Here is a 19,293-nt window from a genome sequence, read left to right on the forward strand (position 1 = left end):
TAATTTACCTTGTAGAAAGTTTTCCGAAAGTTATCCATTCTCGGACTCGAAATTAACATTGAAATCTCTTGGTAAAATTAGTGACACCGTATAATAGTTTTCTCCTAATTCTTCAGCGTAAATGTGTGCTCGCATCTTTCTCTTTTGCCCCTACAGTAATATACGAAACGTAACTTTCTTTTTCTATATCCAAACTTATTCCTCTGTCTCAACTGCCGTTCGCCTCGCCCGATCGCACTTTTCGTAACCCTCTCGGCATGCATTCACCTGCTTACAACCCAAGTTAAGCGCGCGTAAAGAAGTTTTACTTCAAAAAAGTTGAAAGCGCCCTCTCAGCGATAAGTAATTTCACACCATTGGTTTTTTTTTTATCAAAATACTCAAAATCATTCCTTCTCACAGAAATTTTGTCCAACTCTGATATCTTGCCCCGTTCGAAAGTTAGGAGAGAGGGTGTATAGGTTCCTTCATAATGGAATGGTTGAAATTAAAGACTGATGGAGTGTTCACTTTAATCTATTGACCTTTCTGTTCTAATTCAGATTTTCAAATCACATCTCGTCGAATGACGATATACTTTACAAATCATAAATAAATATACTTGCAATATTAGCAAAACATAGTTAACCTAGTTATAAGTAATAACGATTAATGTACAGAGTGTATTTATATGAATAAATATTTAAAAAAATATGTACACGTCTCTAAAGGGCACTACATCGCCCCCTTTTGGAAGAATGAACTTCATACCGGTCGAAAATTAAAAGCATTCATTCTCAGGAATACGAAAGACAATAGGGGACATGTATTGCCGACCCTTTTAAAATTACAGATAAAAAATTTTACAACCTGATCTATTATGCAGGAAAAGTATAAACGAAATGAAACCATGCACTATTTATGTTTTTTCTTCCACTATATATATAACTGCACTCTGTTTTTATGCACTGTCGTAATTTTATTGTCTTTAAAGTTTTTTAGTTTACAGGTCACATTGTTACTGTAACGTTACCTTACCCTTTTCTGAACTTAGAGCAAGATAACGATACAAGTGCCACGACTAGCAGTGGGTGATGCGGAGGCAAGAGCGTGGTTCGTTTCTTATATTCTTCATAGAAGCTCAATACTGGATGCTGAAAAAGGGTTACCAAAACCAAGTCCTTAATTGTGCGCCATCTACAGAATTGTATAGAAGTAGGGCACCCTTTTCAACACTCGTCACTGTAGATCAACGTTGCTACACCGGGATATGAGACACTTCCACACTACCAATAAAACAAAGAAAAACGGTGTAAAAATTTAATAAAGTAAATATAAAAAAATGGGACTGATTCTTATAGAAATGAACCAGATTGTCGGTGGTTCAAAATGAGTTTTTTCATCCGATGATGGCCTCGATAAGAATTTTAATAAATATAGGAACTTACCAAAGGGTTTAATGCATTAAACCTTACAATATCATCTGGAAATCATATTCTTTGAAACCATCAATATAACTCAAAACCGATGACTTGCAATCTTCCACTCCGACTTCTCTAATCAGGTGATCCAGGATTCTGGCAGTCTCCGGCACACTCCCTTAACGGACTTACCCAACTCTCAATAGTGGTGCTCCTATCTCAACCAGTTGTGGTCTCGTCCTCTCAATAGTTTTTATAATTTACTACGCCTCACTTTTGCCTGAATTAGGTTAAGTTCATTTTTGTATGTATCAGTTTCAATTTTAATTTAACTTTTTTTTGTTTCAGTTTCAGTTTTCCTATTCAATTTACGATTCAATTTCCGATTCAATTTAACTTGGCAGAACTAGAATAAAAAAACTACTGTCAAAAAAATCTCCATTGATTCTACGGTTAGATTCAATTCACAACTTCATAACATTATTCACTATCATCCCTATTCAATTTACAACCCATAATTACCTTAATAGTTGTTTAGTAGCGCTACCGAAGACTGCTCAGAAGAATCCCAGATCTGTGAAAATAAAAATAAAAATTTAGATAATGGGTCTGTTATAGTTTACAATTTGAGATTGAAAAGGAAAAGGTTTATTTTTGTGTTCAGATTGTGTCACAAACAATATGAAATTACTAATGGAGAAACGGAACGTTACATTACAACTAACGATTGAGTATGGGCCTTTATACCAATTATCAAACTTTGATATATTTTCGTTTGTTATCGTAACCAAATCTCCAGGGTTTAAATTAAGGTATTTTGAATTTTGATCATATTCAATTTTACGTTTCTCCTTTTCCTCAATTAAAAAATATCTAGCTCTTTGGTGAGAAATTTGTAAACGATGTTTGAGCTCTAGATAATATGCGTCAGGGTTATATACTGGGTCAATTTTGTCAGTCAGTGCGTTCGTCAGTTCGTGTCTTTTTCCAAAAATTAGTTCGAAGGGTTTATAGTTATGATTTATACTGGGAGTCGTATTGTAACAAAAACTATAAAATTTTTATCCATTCGTCCCAGTCTGTGTGTGTATCGTTAACGTACATTCTAACATACTCGTTAAGTACCCGATGATTTCTCTCACAGCCACCTATACTCTGGTGATGTAGGCAGTGGAGAATTTTTGTTGGATATCTAGTAGTTTACACACTATGGCCCTTGCGACAGTTAAAGCGTCTTTATTAGGTATAGGCGCTAGAGCAACGTATTTTGTCAATTCGCACTGAGCTGTAACCGCATAACAATTACCGTCTGGTGTTTTAGGAAATGACCCTATGGTGTCTATACAGTGTCATTTTTGACAGAATTTTACATAGTTGGCTACGTCCTTAGACATATTTTTCCAACGAAACTTAGCCCTGATTTTTTTTAAGATCCGCTTCTGTCGTCCACAGTGACCACCAAAAAGTATATGATTGTGGTACTCTGTTATAATTCTTTCTTTTTCGCTTCTATTTGTGATGATTGTTGGTTCATCATATAGTATTATATTTAAATTTTTTAACGTATTTATACCCTTTTCTTTAAAATCGTTTATTGTACATATTGTAAATATAATAATAATAATAATAAATATGCTTTATTGTCATAAGAAAAACTTGTTGACAAAGCAAGATACATATATTCAATTACAACACCTTATAAAATAAAACTATAAATTATCAAATACTTCGATAACTTAACGTCAAATGTCAAATGTCAAAATAACTAATACAATCTACAATAAAATATGCCGGTAAATAGATCTTTCTTTCAATATGCACATCAAAGCAAAACTTTTAAAAGGAGTCATTAAAATATTCCTGTAAGCTGTAATACGGTCTATCTACAAGGAATTTTTTTACGGTCCTTCTAAAAACCCTGATAGATAAGTTAGTAGTAGACCTTATGTCAATTGGCAGATGATTATATAATTTGGCTCCATTATAAATTATCGAATCTTTTACTAAACTTGAGGTGGGGATAGGGAGCCTAAAAGTAAACTCACTACTTCGAGTCGAATATGGAGTGGTTACTGAAGTGAATTTTGATTTATTTACGAACACTAAGCACACCGTCTCTAAGATGAACGCTGCTATCACAGTTAATATTTTATTGGTTTTAAAGAGTTCTCTACATGAATCTCTGGGTTTAACATTACAAAGGCATCTAATAGCTCTTTTCTGTAGTACCAGAACAGAAGACAAAAGGGTTGGACTACATGCTCCCCAAAATGGTATGCCATATCGAAGATGGGCGTCAATTAAAGAATAGTAGGCGATTTTCGCAATACTGAAGTTCAGTTCCTTTGAAACCACTCTCACTGCATAACAACCGGAGGATAACTTACTCCCAAGATGTCTAACGTGTTCTTCAAATTTGAGCTTATTATCAATAAATACACCCAAGAATTTAGTATTTGATTTGTTTTGTAAGATACCCTTACCCATGTGAAGTTCATCAAGCGAGCATTTAAATGATATCACATTGGATTTTGAGACATTCAAGGATAACATATTAGCGTCACACCACGATTTTATTTTTTGCAAGTCAGAAGATATTTTTCTATGCAATTCAAATGAGTTCTTCTCTCTCCATAAAATAGTGGTGTCATCCGCAAATAGCGTGAAGCTGCCTGATATATTAATTGTTGTCAAATCATTAACATACAATAAAAACAAAATGGGACCCAACACGGAACCCTGAGGCACCCCAGTTTTGATTACCCTCCTCTCTGAGACTTCAGTTGTTCTAACCATTTGTTCACGTCCTGAAAGGTAAGATTCAAACCATTTGTGAGAAGTTCCTCTGCAACCATACCGGTCCAGTTTCCTAAGGAGTATGTCATGATTAACGCAATCAAAGGCCTTAGAAAGGTCAAGAAAAACTGCTGCGGCTACATCACCAGCGTTTATTTCTGAATAAAGTTCGTACAAAAGTGAGAAAATTGCCTGGTGAGTACCCTTTTCAGCCTGAAACCCAAATTGGTTGTTACTTACGATGCTGTTGAGATTCAAAAATTCATTCAAACGTTTCTTGACCAATTTCTCAATGATTTTCGCCAAAGTCGGAATCAGAGATATAGGCCGTAGATTGGAGGGGTCCTCCAAATCCCCTCCTTTATGTAGAGGGATAACAATCGTAGTTTTCAGGGATGTGGGAAACACTCCAGTATTGAAGGAAGAATTGATTAGTGCTACTATAGTTTCCAGAGCTTCAACAGGTAAATTGAGAACTATCTTTGCAGAAATTTCATCATATCCAGCTGCACTTTTGTTTTTAATATCATACAAAATTTCGGTTAATTCACAAAGATTGGTGTCATACAATATAAGCATTTCACTAATTATAATTTTATCTAAATTGATCAGAGGATCGTAAGGCGCATTGATAGTACCGCTAAGTTTTTGAGCAATCGTGCAGTAATACTCATTGATTGTGTTAGGATTCATAGGAACATCAACAACTGTTTTTCTCGATTTACCTCTCAGCTCATTAATAACTGACCACGTCTCTTTGATTTTATTATTCGATTTCTTGATGTTGTTCATGAAATACATATGCTTAGCTTGCTTGATAGTGGATCTATATATTTTGCGGTATTCTCTAAAATAAGTAGAGATGAATTGGTTGTTTATGTACTTCTTAACATAATGCAGTGAGCGTAAATTTCTAGAAGATACTTTTAGACCTTTTGTCAGCCACGGTTTCTTAGATTTCAATTTAATTTTTTGTTTCGGGAATGATGCATTGAAAACATTCGATAATACAGAATGAAAAGATAAGAATGGATCAGATTCAGTTAGAATATTTTGCCAGTTGACCTCAAGACAATTCATATAGAACCTATTATAGTTCGAACCACTGAACAGCCTCCCATATTTAGATTTAATCCGCTTATCTGATGAGTTGATGAGTACCGAACAAGTAATTGCTTCATGGTCAGAAATACCGGAAGGAGTAACTGAACATGTAATATTTTGTGCATCCAAGTTGCTACAAATATAATCAATCCGAGTTGCAGAGAATCTAGAAATGCGAGTATCCTGCTCTACGTGCATAGCCAAGTGGAACGCCAAAAATAAATTATTAAGTGATTCTCTAGCAATAGATACGTAGTCATTATAATCTATATTAAAATCCCCTGTTAATATCAAGGAGCAATTAAGTGGTAAGTCCGAAAGCAATATCTCTAAGTTGTTTAAGAAAATATTAACATCCGATGATGGAGATCGGTATAGACATACAATATATAAATTATATTTTTTACTAAAACATATTGTGAATTCAAAAATTTTATCCACCAAGAGGTCCTGATACTTATCTATTTATTAATCAGAATGACTGTTCCGCCATAATTAGAATCAGTTCGCGAGTTTCTGCATATAACAGAGTAGTCAGATATAAAAATAGGTTCATTTATGTTGCACCAATGTTCAGTTAACAATACTAAGCTAGGAAATGTTAGGCTATCCAAAAAACTATAAAGTTCATTACATTTATGTCTCAGAGATTGAATATTCAGCAATACCAAAGTAAGGGAATCAGAGAGGGAGCTGCAACTAGCTCTATCGGTATATAGTGAAGATTTTACTTTGTGATGATTTTTAAACAAATGGTAGGTTAAGTCTTGAGTATTCGTTATGTTATGAACTTCTACATTACCATCTCTAAAAAAGAACTACATTGATAATGAGCTTGGGAGTCAGTGTCTCTTGAGGATATCTCAGGTTGATCATTGTGAAGTAGAAACGAATTTGAAACATTTCCATTGGTCATTTCATTCTGATGTTCAGCTTCATAAATTTCTTCCGCGAGGGAAGCAGGATTGTCGTCCGAAACTAAAGAGGTACATGATAATCTTGGGTAAATGTGGTTCGTAGCTGGCACGTATTGTTTGCTCTCAAGGGTATCTTCTTTACGTTCGCTAAGGGTATAATTTGTTGGTGCTTCCTGACATTTCATGCGGGTCTCGAAATGTTTCAGTAAAGACTTACTCAAGAACCGCTTCGCAGACTTCTTTAAAGAAAAACCATTACGTTTATAGTTACTTCCTCTGAATATATTATTACAATCTAAAATGTTCTGCGATCTATTTTTCTCGTGTAAGGTTTTCATTAATTTCAAGTTATTATTGTAAATTGATTTATTAATTGTAGAAGAGCCGAGTCGGTACGGTTGTGTGATAAACAGTATGTGAGGCGACCTCTCAAGGATTCTAGGTACTTCATTTATTAGGTTTGAGTTTAAATTATCAGGCCATAGTACTACTACATCATTTTCTTGTTGATTTTCAACAATTTTTTCCGCGGTATCAAGAAACTCCGCGTCACTAGCGTTAGGTTTAAGAATTACCTGAACAGAATACTTGTTATCTGCTTGGTAATTGAGAAATTCTGCCATGTCTCTACCATTTCGTCCCGCTACCAAAATAATAGTATTAACCTTAGTTGGCTCAGCTTTGTTCTTAGTTTTATACATTAGGCTCTCTGTAATGGGCTTGTTAAGATCTACTGGAAGTGTCTGCGTGAAAACATCATTGCAATTCATTTCAGTGGAGTCTCTGTGTTTCATATTGACTGGATCGATAAATGTTGATTGGTCCCTGTATGATATAGTGTCGGTTTGAGTGAAGCAAGATGTTTTAACTTCTTTTTTAGTAAGCTTAACGATCTTATCTCGTAGTTCTTTTATAGTAGCTTTTTGTTGTTCTAGCAAGGCGGTCATTTCGTGTTCCGTTTTTTCGGCAATTTGGGTGAACATCTGGTGATCATTTTTTAGTTTTTTGATATAATTATCTTTATATAAACTATCTTCATTTAAATCGTTGATTGTTTTTTCTAAGATACTGAGTTCCTCTGCAACTTGTTCGTTTTGTTGATTGGATTCAGAATGGCAGCATTCAATTATGTTTCCCGTCAAGAAGCAAATTTTTGATTTGAATTTTGTCGATGCACAACTCTTATGGTAAATACCTGAGCATATTTTACACACATAACAGCTGGAGATTTTAGTTTTGCAGCACTTATAGAACATTTTCTGAACCGCACAATAAAACACAGCAGGTCTGATCGAGACCTCTACGTATAGGATCCTCTACGTATAGGATCCTTAGTTTTCATAACTGAAGTTTCAAGCTGAGACAATACTTTCTCTGAAGAAAAGTTGTCATTAGCAAAATATATTATTTCCACAGCGCTGATTTTGTTATTTTGACCCAGGGTTATCCTAAGATAATCTGGCTTAATATCAGATTTTAAATACGGGATATTTATAGTTGTAATGTTGTCAGTGGTTTGAAAAACTTTTGTTTTTTTATTTTTTGGGCTAGTATTTGTCCTATTGGTCGTATTTGTATTTTGAAATTGTTTTTTCATTGAACGCGTTAGCTGGTTAACGGAAAAACAGATTTTGAACAGATTTTTTTTTGAAATTCTCTCCGTTCAAGTTCAATTACTTATATAATTCGAAGTCTTTGAATTTCGATGGTATTCTAACAATTCTACTAGATTTTCTAGGGATGGGTAAAATAGAACTGTATTTACAATCGATGGCTGATTATCTGGACTGATATTATTAGTTGGTTCTAACCTAAAGAATTTTCTGTTTCTCAAAAATTGACCGTCATCTGTATCTACCATATGGGCCCTAGGAGATGAATGAATTCCCTTTATTTTACCTCTCTCAAACTTTTCCCTTTCTGTAATACACATTATCCCCTTCATTTAAAGGCCGCAGGTCTTTTGCTCCTCTATTGTAATAGAAATTTTGTTTTTCATGTGCTAATATTCTCTTTTCTTGAATCCCTTCAGTGATATTTGGCATCAGCTCACTTTCTGAAATGGGCAGTTTTGTTTTTAGTGTTTTATTGAGCATAATTTGTGCTGGATATTTTTGTAATTGTTTTAGAGGTGTATTTCGGTATTCCATTAGCATTACATAAAAAATATTCGCTGTTCGTTAGCCTTCCTCAACATGTTTTTCACAATCTGAACGGCTCGTTCTGCTAACCCATTTGATTGCGGGTATGTTGGGGAACTCGTTGTTTTATATCCCATTCTTTGTCAAATAAATGAAACTGATAACTATTGAGAGGCATATTATCTGATACCAGCTCTTCTGGTATACCGTTTCTCGCAAATATTTCTTTCAGTTGGATTATTACCCACAACGCAGTTTTACCTTTTAATTCCTTGATTTCCAACCAGTTGAAGAAGTAATCTATTACTACTGAATAATTTACAATTCTAAATTCCAATATATCAGTTGCAACTTTCTTCCAAGCTTCCAAGCTTCCGAGTGTTTCTTTTCTATTGTTATTTCGAAATTTGTTAAAAATTTTACAACTTACTACTTCATTTTCTATGCTCTCCGTTATTCCTGGCCAAAACATGCATTGCCTTGCTCTCATTTTGATTTTTTCCATTCCCACACGTCCTTCATGTAAATCCTTCAACATTTTAGTTCTCAGATTCGAAAGTACCACTAATTTGTGATCAACAAACAAAAGATTGTTTGTTGATCACCACTGATATTGATTACTTCATGCTCCAATACGAACTAACAGGTCGCTTGACATCATGTTTAAAACGTGGCCATCCATTTTGGTGATAAGATATTACCTGTTGCAGAACAGGGTCTTCATTGGTCTGTTTTTGAAAATCCAGTTTTCTCTCTTCTGTTATTGCTAAATTTTTGGCAATAGAATGTACCACATTTTGAAGTTCAGGATCATCCCTTTCTGGATCTTTAAATAAGCCCTTGACAACGTATCAGCAATATACATGCATTTCCCAGGAATGTATTTTATTTTCAAATCATATATCAATAACTTCAACATCATTCTCTGTATTCTACTTGTGACACTACCAATTTATTTTCAAAGAATAGTTTCAAGAGGTTTGTGGTTTGTTTCAATTGTTATTTCTTTTCCTTACACATATTGATGAAATTTGTCTACTCCAGATACAATACTCAATAACTCTTTTTCAATATGTGCAAAATTTTGTTCAATCTAGAGCAATAAGATATTGTATGAGAATTTTGTAATAAACAAATTCCCAACCCATTTTTACTTGCATCACATTGAATTACAACAGGCAAATTTATATCATAATATCTCAATACTGGGGCATTACAAAGTATATTTTTAAGATTCTCAAATGTATTACTATGTATAGATAACCAACACCATTCAACATCACATTTCAGTAAATTTCGTAAGGGTGCATTGATTTCGGAATAATGTGGAATGACTTTTGATAGGTAATTTACAGTTCCTAAAAACCTTCTCAAATCTTCTTTATTTTTAGGCGATTCCATTTCAGTTATGGCTCTCACTTTATCTGGATCTACTTTGAAACCGTTATCGCTAATAATATTCCCCATGAATTTTACTGACTTAACACAATATTGAAACTTTTCTTTATTGGAAGTAATATTGTGACGACTGGCCGTTTCAAAAACCCCATTAAGAATTCGATCATGTTCATCTTTTGTTTCCCCAGATATTATTAAGTCATCAAAAATGTTCAATACTCCCTGAATTCCCCCAAATATTTGTCTAATCTTTTTATGAAATACCTCTGGAGCAGATTTGATACCAAAAGGCATTCTCAAAAATTTGTACCTCCCGAATGGAGTATTGAACACACATAAATCAGAGCTACGTTTGTTTAATGCTATTTGCCAAAATCCTGAACTCATATCAATAACAGAAAAATATGTTTTACCATTCATAGTTGCAATTATATCTTTCTGAGTAGGTATTATTTAATGTTCCCTTTTCATAGCTTTATTGAGATCTTTTGGATCAAGGGATAATCTAAGAGATCCATTCTTTTATTCTACTATTACCAAACTATTAACCCAGTCTGTTGCTTAATCAACCTTCAACACAACACCTATATTTTCAAGTTCATTCAATACTTCTTTCAGTTTGGACCTTAAAGTGAATGGAAGTTTTCTACAAGCATGAATTGCCGGAGTCACATTTGTATCTAATTTAATATTATATTCACCTCCTATTTTTCCTAGGCCTGTAAAAATAGACGTATGATTTTCTATCAATTTATCAATTTCACAGTTATCCACTCTTTTAAGGATATTCAGTTCAATACAGCCTTCCAACCCTAAAATAGGTTGAGATTCTACATTTGTTATCAAAAAATCTAAATTGTGTTTATTTGCATACTAATTATATTTTACCTAGAGCCTTAGTTTCGAAATTACCATAACTACTAACTAAAATCGCATTTGTTGACTGTTAAGCTTCAAAGCATCTTGTTTCAACTATTCTAACACTCTTCGTGGTAATAAATTCACCTCACTTTCCGAATCTAGTTTGAAATTGATATTATGTTTTCCAATTTGAACATTGGAATACCAGGCTTTGGTTATTTCATTAATTACAATCTCGGATATACAAAATTCATCATTGGAAGCCTCGATTCCAATTTCTTCATTTTTTTTTAATTATCAGTCTGATTGTGAGAAATTTTCAAAAAACAACGATTCTCAAAGTGATTTTTACTTTTACAATAATTACAAAATTTTCCAAATGCAGGACAACTTTTAAAACTATGATACATTTTACATTTTGAACAATGATTTGTTTTGTACTTACATTCATGCGTAGTATGACAATCATTCGATGAATTGACAGCCATGGATTTAGTTTTTGTGGTTGACCGGATTTGTTCTACCTTTAGCGAATCCTGCAAAACCCTTGCCTGTTCTTCACTAAGCTCCTGTATTACACAGAAGTCTATTGCTTCTGATAATGAAATGTCATTTGTTCTCAATAAAGCCTTTTGCGTCTTTTTGTCGAAAATTCCGCTAACAATCCTATCTCTTATTGAACTATCTCTTAAACTCCCAAATTCGCAAGTTGCAGGTCGCATTTTCAATTTCAACAAGAAACATTCAAACGGCTCACCGTTATGTTGCTGAACTGCAAAAAAAATTAATATTTCAATCATCAGGTTCTTCTTGGTTACACAATTTTGTTCAAATTTACCCAAGATCACATCAAAGTTAGTTTCGTCTTCCTTTTTCTCATATTCAAATGTCTGTTTCACTTCTATAGCATCTTCTCCAATCAATTTTAGAAGTATATTGATCTTTCTGTCATCTGTTGCGCCATTCAATCCAGCTGCACTCATATACATTTCAAAACAACTTTTTCATTTTGGCCATTCGGTGCCGGCATTTCCTTTCAATGAGCCTTTTTCTTGAGAATAGTACAGCGAACGTGTCACGAGAGGCAGCACTAGTAGTAGGGACAAACATAAACTATTCACATGTAAAACATTGTTATTTACGTAATACTAATTTAGTATTTAGAAATATAAATCTGAAATAAAAATTTATTTTGCGCTAGTATAATGCCAACAAAGCATTGCTTTTTGGCGAATTGTACGTCGGATAATCGATATCCGGAAGAAAACGTGTTTTTTATACCATTTATGAAACCTCATATTAACGAGGTTAGATGTAAGAAATGGATACATGCTTCGAGGAGAGTGGATTTAACAGTGCAAAAATAAATATATATTCATATGTATGCTCTAAATATGAAATGAACACTGACTTTTTTATAGTTGATGAGATATAACCTCAATCGTTTATTAAATCATATCAATTTATTATATTTAATTAAATTTATGTCATTACCATCTAAATTTGATTCATATTTCACTCGAAAATAAATCTGAAAATCATAATAATTTTAAATTTCTTTTATTACAATTTGGATCTACCGCTACTTTTTTTACTAGAGTCTGTAATTTACTAGAGTCTAATAATTTACTTTATTTTTCAGTTACTTTTAAATTACGGCATGCAAGCTACGTTTTAATGTTACAACATTATTATTCTTTACAGTTGCAAATTTTAGTTTAGATCCAGGAACATCTTCTTCTGTTAAAAACATTCTTCTTTAATTGTAATTTACCATGTGTTTATATGAGGATTAGGCAGTGTTTGTCCCTACCGAACTACTAGCGCTGCTAGTGAGTGCTTTTTCGTACTTCACGAAAAAGGTTCATTTCAATGTGGAGGCTCATTGAAACCTTTTGAGTTCAGTCATATAATTTATTCAACTTGGTTTCTAACTTTACTCTATTTTATTTTAGAATCACACTTCTTGATCTTTTATTGCTGCCACCATGTTATATATTAGATTTTCTCTATTGAATATATGTAATATATAAAGGAAATTTTCACTTCAAGAGCTAATGATTCAACAACGTAATTTTGTAATCAACAACAAAACATGATAGTTCCTAGTCCTACTACTTATATCTAGTTGTTATCAAGAGTATGGTAATATAATATATAACAATGACCTAGATGCGAAACGTTATTTTGAAAAAAAATGCATTTATTAGGGTTAAGTTTAAGACAAAATTTTCTGCATAAATCAAAAACATTTTTTAAATTAGAAAGGTGATGACTTTCAGAACAGCCTATAACGATGAGATCGTCCATATATAGGCTTTTTCTGGGGTTATTCCCGAAAATGCTATGCTCATCATACGAGCGAATGAGTTGGGAGAAACCTTTAGCCCAAAAGGTAATCTAGTACATCTAAATGATCCGGAGTTTGTACTGAATGAAGTGATATCGCGAGAACTTTCTTGTATCGGTATTTGATGAAAGCCTGACTTAAGGTCTAGAGTACTAACATATTTGGCTCTTCCTAATTAGTCTGAAATATCATCTATCCTTGGTAAAGGGAACTTATCTGCAATTAGTTTTTTATTAGGTAACCTGTAATCTACAACTAATCTCCATTTTTTATCTCCGTTATCGGACTTTTTAGAAACCAGTAAGATGGGAATATTATAATTAGAAATGGATGGTTCGATAATTGAGTCTTTTAACACTTTTGATATTTGTTTATTTATTTCTGAAATTTGTGAGTACGGCATCCTGTAATTCTCAACGTGAACTGGAATTTGATCTGTTAGTTTGAATTGCTGATTACAAAAATTATTAATTGTTAGACTATCGTTTTCTAAACAAAAAATATCATTATATTCTTGACATAGGTTCAATGTATCCGCTTTTGCGAACTCAGAGATTTCGCAATGTAATTCTTTAAGTAATAATGTTTTACGCTGGTCATCGACACACTTTTCAGATGAATACAATATATTTTGTAGGTTTTCAGTTTCAATTTTGAAATTTTCAATTGTCACACTTTTCATTGACTATAAAAATTCCTGGAGCAAATTCTTGATTTGAGACGACTACGTCAGATTTTATATCACATAATTGCTTTTACTTTTCTTATAACTTCGCAACGAGGTGGAATAATAAGAGTATGAAAAATTGGCAAAATTACTTCGTTATTATAAATCTGCATTGAAATAGTCCAATCATCGTAATCTAATTTACACTTATGTTCAATAATGAAGTCCCTTCCTAATATACCATCTACTGGGATCGGAAAATTACTTTCCACTACTTGAAAGGTATGATATACATAGAAGTTGGCGAGGAAAATTTTTGTGACGGTAGATGCAATGGAACTTGTACAGCCTTTTGTGACCCCCTTTTTTTTGGACTTTATTTGCCCTGTCAACAATTTGGTCAGGTTTAATTTTGTCTCTTTTAAAGAGAGATATGTCCGCCCCTGTGTCACTAAGCAAGGTAACATCTTGATTACCTGTCATTTGGGTTTTAATGATTACGAAATTAGGAAGTGAAAGATCCACGTTAAAAATATTTATTGATTCCCCAAGGGACCCTGTGGGGGAAACTTGATGTTTTCCGGGTGATGCTCAAGTCGTTGGGTTCTCCTTCATATGCTCTAACATATCTACCGCCTGCTCCCCTGGCTCTAGAATAACTATAGTTGAATCTATTTCCCCTAAATTTGTTATTGTATTGGTATCGGTTGCTGTCAGAATATGATCCGTTATGCGTTCGAGCATGAGGTTGTCTATTTTGATTGCCACGAAAACGATTGTTAGGCGAAGCCCTATAGGCCCGTCGGTTATTACTATAGTATCTTGAAATATTACCCCTGAAATTTTGCCCTTCGCTATATAGAACATTAGCGTTATTTGGAACATCTATTCCCACAAATTCACTTAATGCTTCTCGTTAGAAAAAGTGCCTGCCTCCATTATTAGCCTGACTTTTTCAGAATTAGCGTTAGATTTAATAGTTGTGAAAACCGTATCGGTGCAATAGGTTTCTGCTGTATCTGCAGGTACCCCCCTGGCTTATATAGGCCCTTTTAAGATTTTCTATCAAAATTTCAATTCCATTGGCATATTCGGAACTATTTTTGTTTGTTTGTTTTAAATTAAGAAGTTTAGAGATAACTGATTTTGAACTTTTTATTTTTATACCGTTTTTGAGTTTGTGTATGATCTGTAGCAAAGTCGTGTCATTGTCAGTAATCAAGTCTCTAGCCCTACCACTAAGTTTAGTTTTTACGTAAGCCGCGGCATTTGCCTCATGGCCCGCATAATTTACATTGAGAAGTGAGAGTGCGCCTGTAACTTGTTTGCACTTCCGTCAAATTCATTGGATACTAATTTACTAGCTAAATTAAAAAAATCGATAACTGAAGTAGTCATCACTATCTCCTGAGTCGAGTTTAACAGTTTCGTCTTTTATTGCGAGGTTTATAGGTTCAAGACAAGAACTAGGGATTTTATGACTTATACGCAAAACTTGAAATTATCTTACTACCCTATCTCTAATGAATGTAAATAACTTCACCACTAAATGTCGCTATTCATCATCTAATGACGAGAATATTTTGATTACTATACCAATAAATGTATTATAATAATAGAATAAATTTTGTATAACTTTGTTTATCGTTTTACTTGATTTGGGCACTAATGCCTTTACAACTCTTTTGGATTCATTATTTATAACTGTTTTGATGTCGGTAAAGGCCGATTCCCAATCGAAAGACATACATTAAAATTAAAACAATTTTCTAATCTCAAATTAAATAACCTAGCAATATGATAATATTAACCAATTTTAGAAAAAGATTTCACGACAAGACATTGTATTATAAAAATTTTTCAAATTCAATTGTAAAAGTCTATTTTCGTTAAAAAAAAATGCGAAAACTTTTCATATATAAACACAATTTCCCGTATTGTACGAGGAAAACGAAATCACATACCAGCTTCAGCGTTGCGTTGCATAGCATCACTTTTCTTCACTCCTGGGATGGTGAATCTCCAACTCGGTTGATACTGGTCTATACTATCCATCTGACGTTTAGATTTGTCTAAGCGTTAGCGACATTAGCCTGCGCCCTTAGAACCATAATTCGGGATATGTCGCGTTTCAACCCTCTCCGGTAACTCGAAGTTGTAGTCCTACTAAGACTAGCAGAAGGAACGTAATAATGTATATATAAGCACCCTTATATCCTTCGGAATTTTCAACACGTTTCTTCTACAATGAAAGTGGAGTTAACTACATCACTGCTCGCAACTTCACTTTGTTTTGAGTTGGTGGTACCCATTACATTTTTTTTAAATCGGCAGGATCGCCATGTAAAGGTTCTTTCATAATGGAATGGTTGAAATTAAAGACTGATGGAGTGTTCACTTTAGTCTATTGACCTTTCTGTTCTAATTCAGATTTTCAAATCACAACTCGTCGAATGACGATATAGTTTACAAATCATACATAAATATATTTGCAATATTAGCAAAACATGGTTGACCTATTTATAAGTAAGAACGATTAATGTACAGAGTGTATTTATATGAATGAATATTTGAAAGAATATGTACACTTATCTAAAGGACACTACAAGGGGACTTTTTCCGTCCGCACCTTACAGATACGTTCCTATTGGATAGCAATAAAAGATTTAAATCGCAGTATTTGAATTGTATTCATATTTATCATTTAATTATTATGTACTGTATATGTGATTCTTCATAATATCCAATGATTGTCTAATTAAATATTATTCAATCAATATGTTTTGCTGGGACTGCCTCAACCTCTTATTATATATTCATTAACCATCGTAATGACGTATTATTAGTGCCCTTGTCATATCCTCTAACATTAGAAGAGACGCAGTTACGAAACTGATGTAATCCAATCAGCAAGAATAATTCAAGAGCAACGAATACGAAGTAATATATGGTAAAAATATATCAAAACGGAGGTAAGGCAGAAAAAACTTTCGACAGGTGAAAAAGATAGATTTTAAGAAATTGTAGAGTATGTTTGTTCTATTCTTACGGAGGTAAGGCAGAAAAAACTTTCGACAGGAAAAGAGATACATTTTAAGAAATTGTAAAGTATATTCGTTATATTATCTCAAGCAAAAATCCATAAATCAATCATGTTCATTTGGAAAAAAATATTGATATTTTTTCATCTCCATCAATCGTAGAAAATTAAAAATTTCTTTAGATATTCCCTTTTCAGAAAAATTTTCCACAATTTGAAGTGAAATGATTTATCACTTAATATACTTGTGAGTTCAAATATATCTAGAAAAATGTTGGGAAAAATCTCCTTGGCTTCCTACTGTTCCATCATTACCAAAATTAACCTATTCCAAGATGTAAATACATCTTGCGCCCCAGGCTAAACGATCGATTATCACTTGCTATCGTCCAACCCGTGTTAGGAATCACACGTTAAAAGGTGAGACCTCGTTAATTCTTAGCTCCCACAAGTTTCGACTTCTGAGGGTTGTCGATCGTAGGGGTGCGACAGCTGGTTAATGGAAATACAGATTTTGAACAGATTTTTTTAACAAATTATATAAAGATACTTGGACTGTCGAAAAATCAGACTTGCCATCTGTGTTTGGAAGATTACGAAACAGTCGAGCACATACTTTGTGATGGAGGTGAAACTGTCACCTCTGATATAGAATAAATCCAAAAACAAGCATTTTTTCCAACCATCAGAAATGCAATACTCTTCTCGACGCGCCTTTCACCAACCAAGTTGGCTTCTCCAGGATATGATGAAAACAAAAAGATTTCACCTTCTATCATCTCCTGAAGACGGCAACTCGGTTGGTGAGAAAAATATTGCATTTCTGGTGACTGATAAAATTGCTTGTTCTTGAACATAATATACTTTGTACCTGCTCAGCCGAGGATCGAATAAGCTTTTCAGTGTAAGACAGAAACAATCTTATCCTGTGACCTAAATTATCATTCACTGAATAAACTAAACGAGTTCGTTGAATGCTGCATTCATTTGGTCGTGTTTGAACTGAAATAGTCCCCAATAAACCCTCGCGGGTTTCAGTATAGGGTCGAAACCAAACTAATCTGAAGTCAAATGTTTTTTTGTAAATCGTATTTCATATGAAATGACTAAATGGCAAAAGGCAAAGGCAAAAGGTCACAAAACTTCTAATATCATACAGCTTTCACTAAATCTCTGAAAATATTTTCTTTTCATCTATTATATGACAATCTGGTAAATAATTAGAGAAAACCTCCTTCTATTTTTCATTGATATGTAATTATATAGTGGTCGAAGAAAAAGAGAAGATTCATGTATTTACAATATCAATCTAAATTAATCGTTTGAATTCAAAGACAATATCTGTTTAGATTAGAAACATTTACCGTTAATGTCAGATTTTCACACCATGAGGAAGGCACATATAAATCAAAACTACTCATATCATTTCATACATAGAAGTTTAAAGTGATGAAGCTTCAGTTATCAATAAATGGCTTATCCTTATATCAATACATTTAACTTTTCAAAATTATCCACCAATATACAATATACAGTATCGAGTAGAATTGTGTTTCCTAAAGTGCAAAATTTTTAACATAATAATATGAAATACAAACGTGGAGTTATTCAATATTTTTCAATTTTGTTCGCAGGAATCGATTGTTTGAAGTTGAATCCAGGATTGAAAGTGGAAATATTTTTCATATTTATTGAGTGTTATTCTGGGATATCATTGGCTTTCTACCCAAAATATTCATTTCAATTTTCACACGACATTTGAAGTTTCAGAAAATAAAAACTAGTTTTTTCAGGATTAGTCATGATAAATTGAACAAATACGCTCGATTTCAAAAATGTTAAAACATTTTTTCTGCACAATGTTGAATATTGCTTTGCAAATGCGGATTCTGTCAGAAAATGACTCTGAATATATACAACATTTTATCAATAAAAATTAATGACTGAAGTCTATTTCGTTATGAGGTTATTTTTCAAATGAATGAAAATTTGAAGATTTTTTTTCGAAAAATAAACTGTCTCAAAGAATGCATGAATACCTTGAAGTTGGAATAATATCTGAATCATACTCATATTCAACAAATTTCCACGATATTATTGAAAAAAATTACCTTTCCCCGAATAATTTTAAATGAAGTTTCTCAGTTGTCAAATAAGAATAATCCAATAGAGAAACTGGATGATTCGAAGTTGGAAAAAAATCAGGTTTTTCGAAGGAAACGAGTCATTTCAGAGTGAACTGTAATATCTCAGTAAATACTCATTCAATTAAATCGAAATGGGCGACATTTGAATCAGAGCACTGTCATCAACATAACCCAAGTCGATTAATTCAGTCAGCATGAACATGTTGTGCTCGGAATTCGATGAAGTCGACGAAGGCCGTTTCAATCTAGTTCTGATAGAGGAGTGTTGAAAAGATGGTAGTCAGTAGGCGAGTGGTCTGGGGAGGCAAAAATTCGACGCTCAATTCGTTTAATTTTCGGATGGAGATTTGTGGAAGATGCGGATGGGCGTTGTCGTGGAGTAAGATTGGACCTCTTCTGTTTATCAGTGCCAGCTGCGGCTGACACAATTTTTGGTACGTTTCGTAGATTTTTTTACAACAGGAAGTTATGG

The 19,293-nt window shown here is 33.3% G+C and overlaps 1 protein-coding gene across 3 annotated transcripts; it reads right to left on the reverse strand.

Annotated features, from left to right (window-relative positions):
* Window positions 1-334: 334 nt before the first annotated feature.
* Window positions 335-12,053, reverse strand: LOC141485133 (uncharacterized). 3 transcript variants are annotated; one of them, XR_012467026.1, is made up of 5 exons: window positions 11,456-12,051; window positions 11,063-11,389; window positions 1,923-1,974; window positions 1,428-1,806; window positions 339-1,265 (listed from the first exon to the last, which is right to left on the reverse strand). XR_012467026.1 is itself a non-coding variant. In XM_074181210.1 (4 exons), exons 1-3 carry the CDS (start codon window positions 11,604-11,606, stop codon window positions 1,958-1,960), a joined length of 495 nt encoding a protein of 164 aa, XP_074037311.1. In that variant the 5' UTR covers window positions 11,607-12,051; the 3' UTR covers window positions 1,276-1,806; window positions 1,923-1,957. The 3 variants fall into 3 exon arrangements, 2 of the variants coding, with proteins under 2 accessions (XP_074037310.1, XP_074037311.1); XM_074181210.1 differs by lacking the exon at window positions 339-1,265 and having other exon boundaries at window positions 1,276-1,806; XM_074181209.1 differs by lacking the exons at window positions 1,428-1,806; window positions 1,923-1,974 and having other exon boundaries at window positions 335-1,265; window positions 11,456-12,053.
* Window positions 12,054-19,293: the final 7,240 nt, after the last annotated feature.

Source organism: Leptinotarsa decemlineata, unplaced genomic scaffold, assembly GCF_025532065.1.
Source record: "Leptinotarsa decemlineata unplaced genomic scaffold, Ldec_3_MD MMD2_tig00026307_RagTag_RagTag, whole genome shotgun sequence".
NCBI classification, from domain to species: domain Eukaryota; kingdom Metazoa; phylum Arthropoda; class Insecta; order Coleoptera; family Chrysomelidae; genus Leptinotarsa; species Leptinotarsa decemlineata.

What these genes read in the sequence shown, in the direction of transcription:
- LOC141485133 (XM_074181209.1), bottom strand. Translation starts at nt 11,606, where the DNA reads ATGTATATGAGTGCAGCTGGATTGAATGGCGCAACAGATGACAGAAAG. An exon ending in TAACTTTGATGTGATCTTGG is followed by an intron (nt 11,390 to 11,455) that starts GTAAATTTGAAC and finishes TTTTTTTTGCAG; the next exon opens with TTCAGCAACATAACGGTGAG. An exon ending in TTGTCATACTACGCATGAAT is followed by an intron (nt 1,266 to 11,062) that starts GTAAGTACAAAA and finishes TTTTATTGGTAG; the next exon opens with TGTGGAAGTGTCTCATATCC.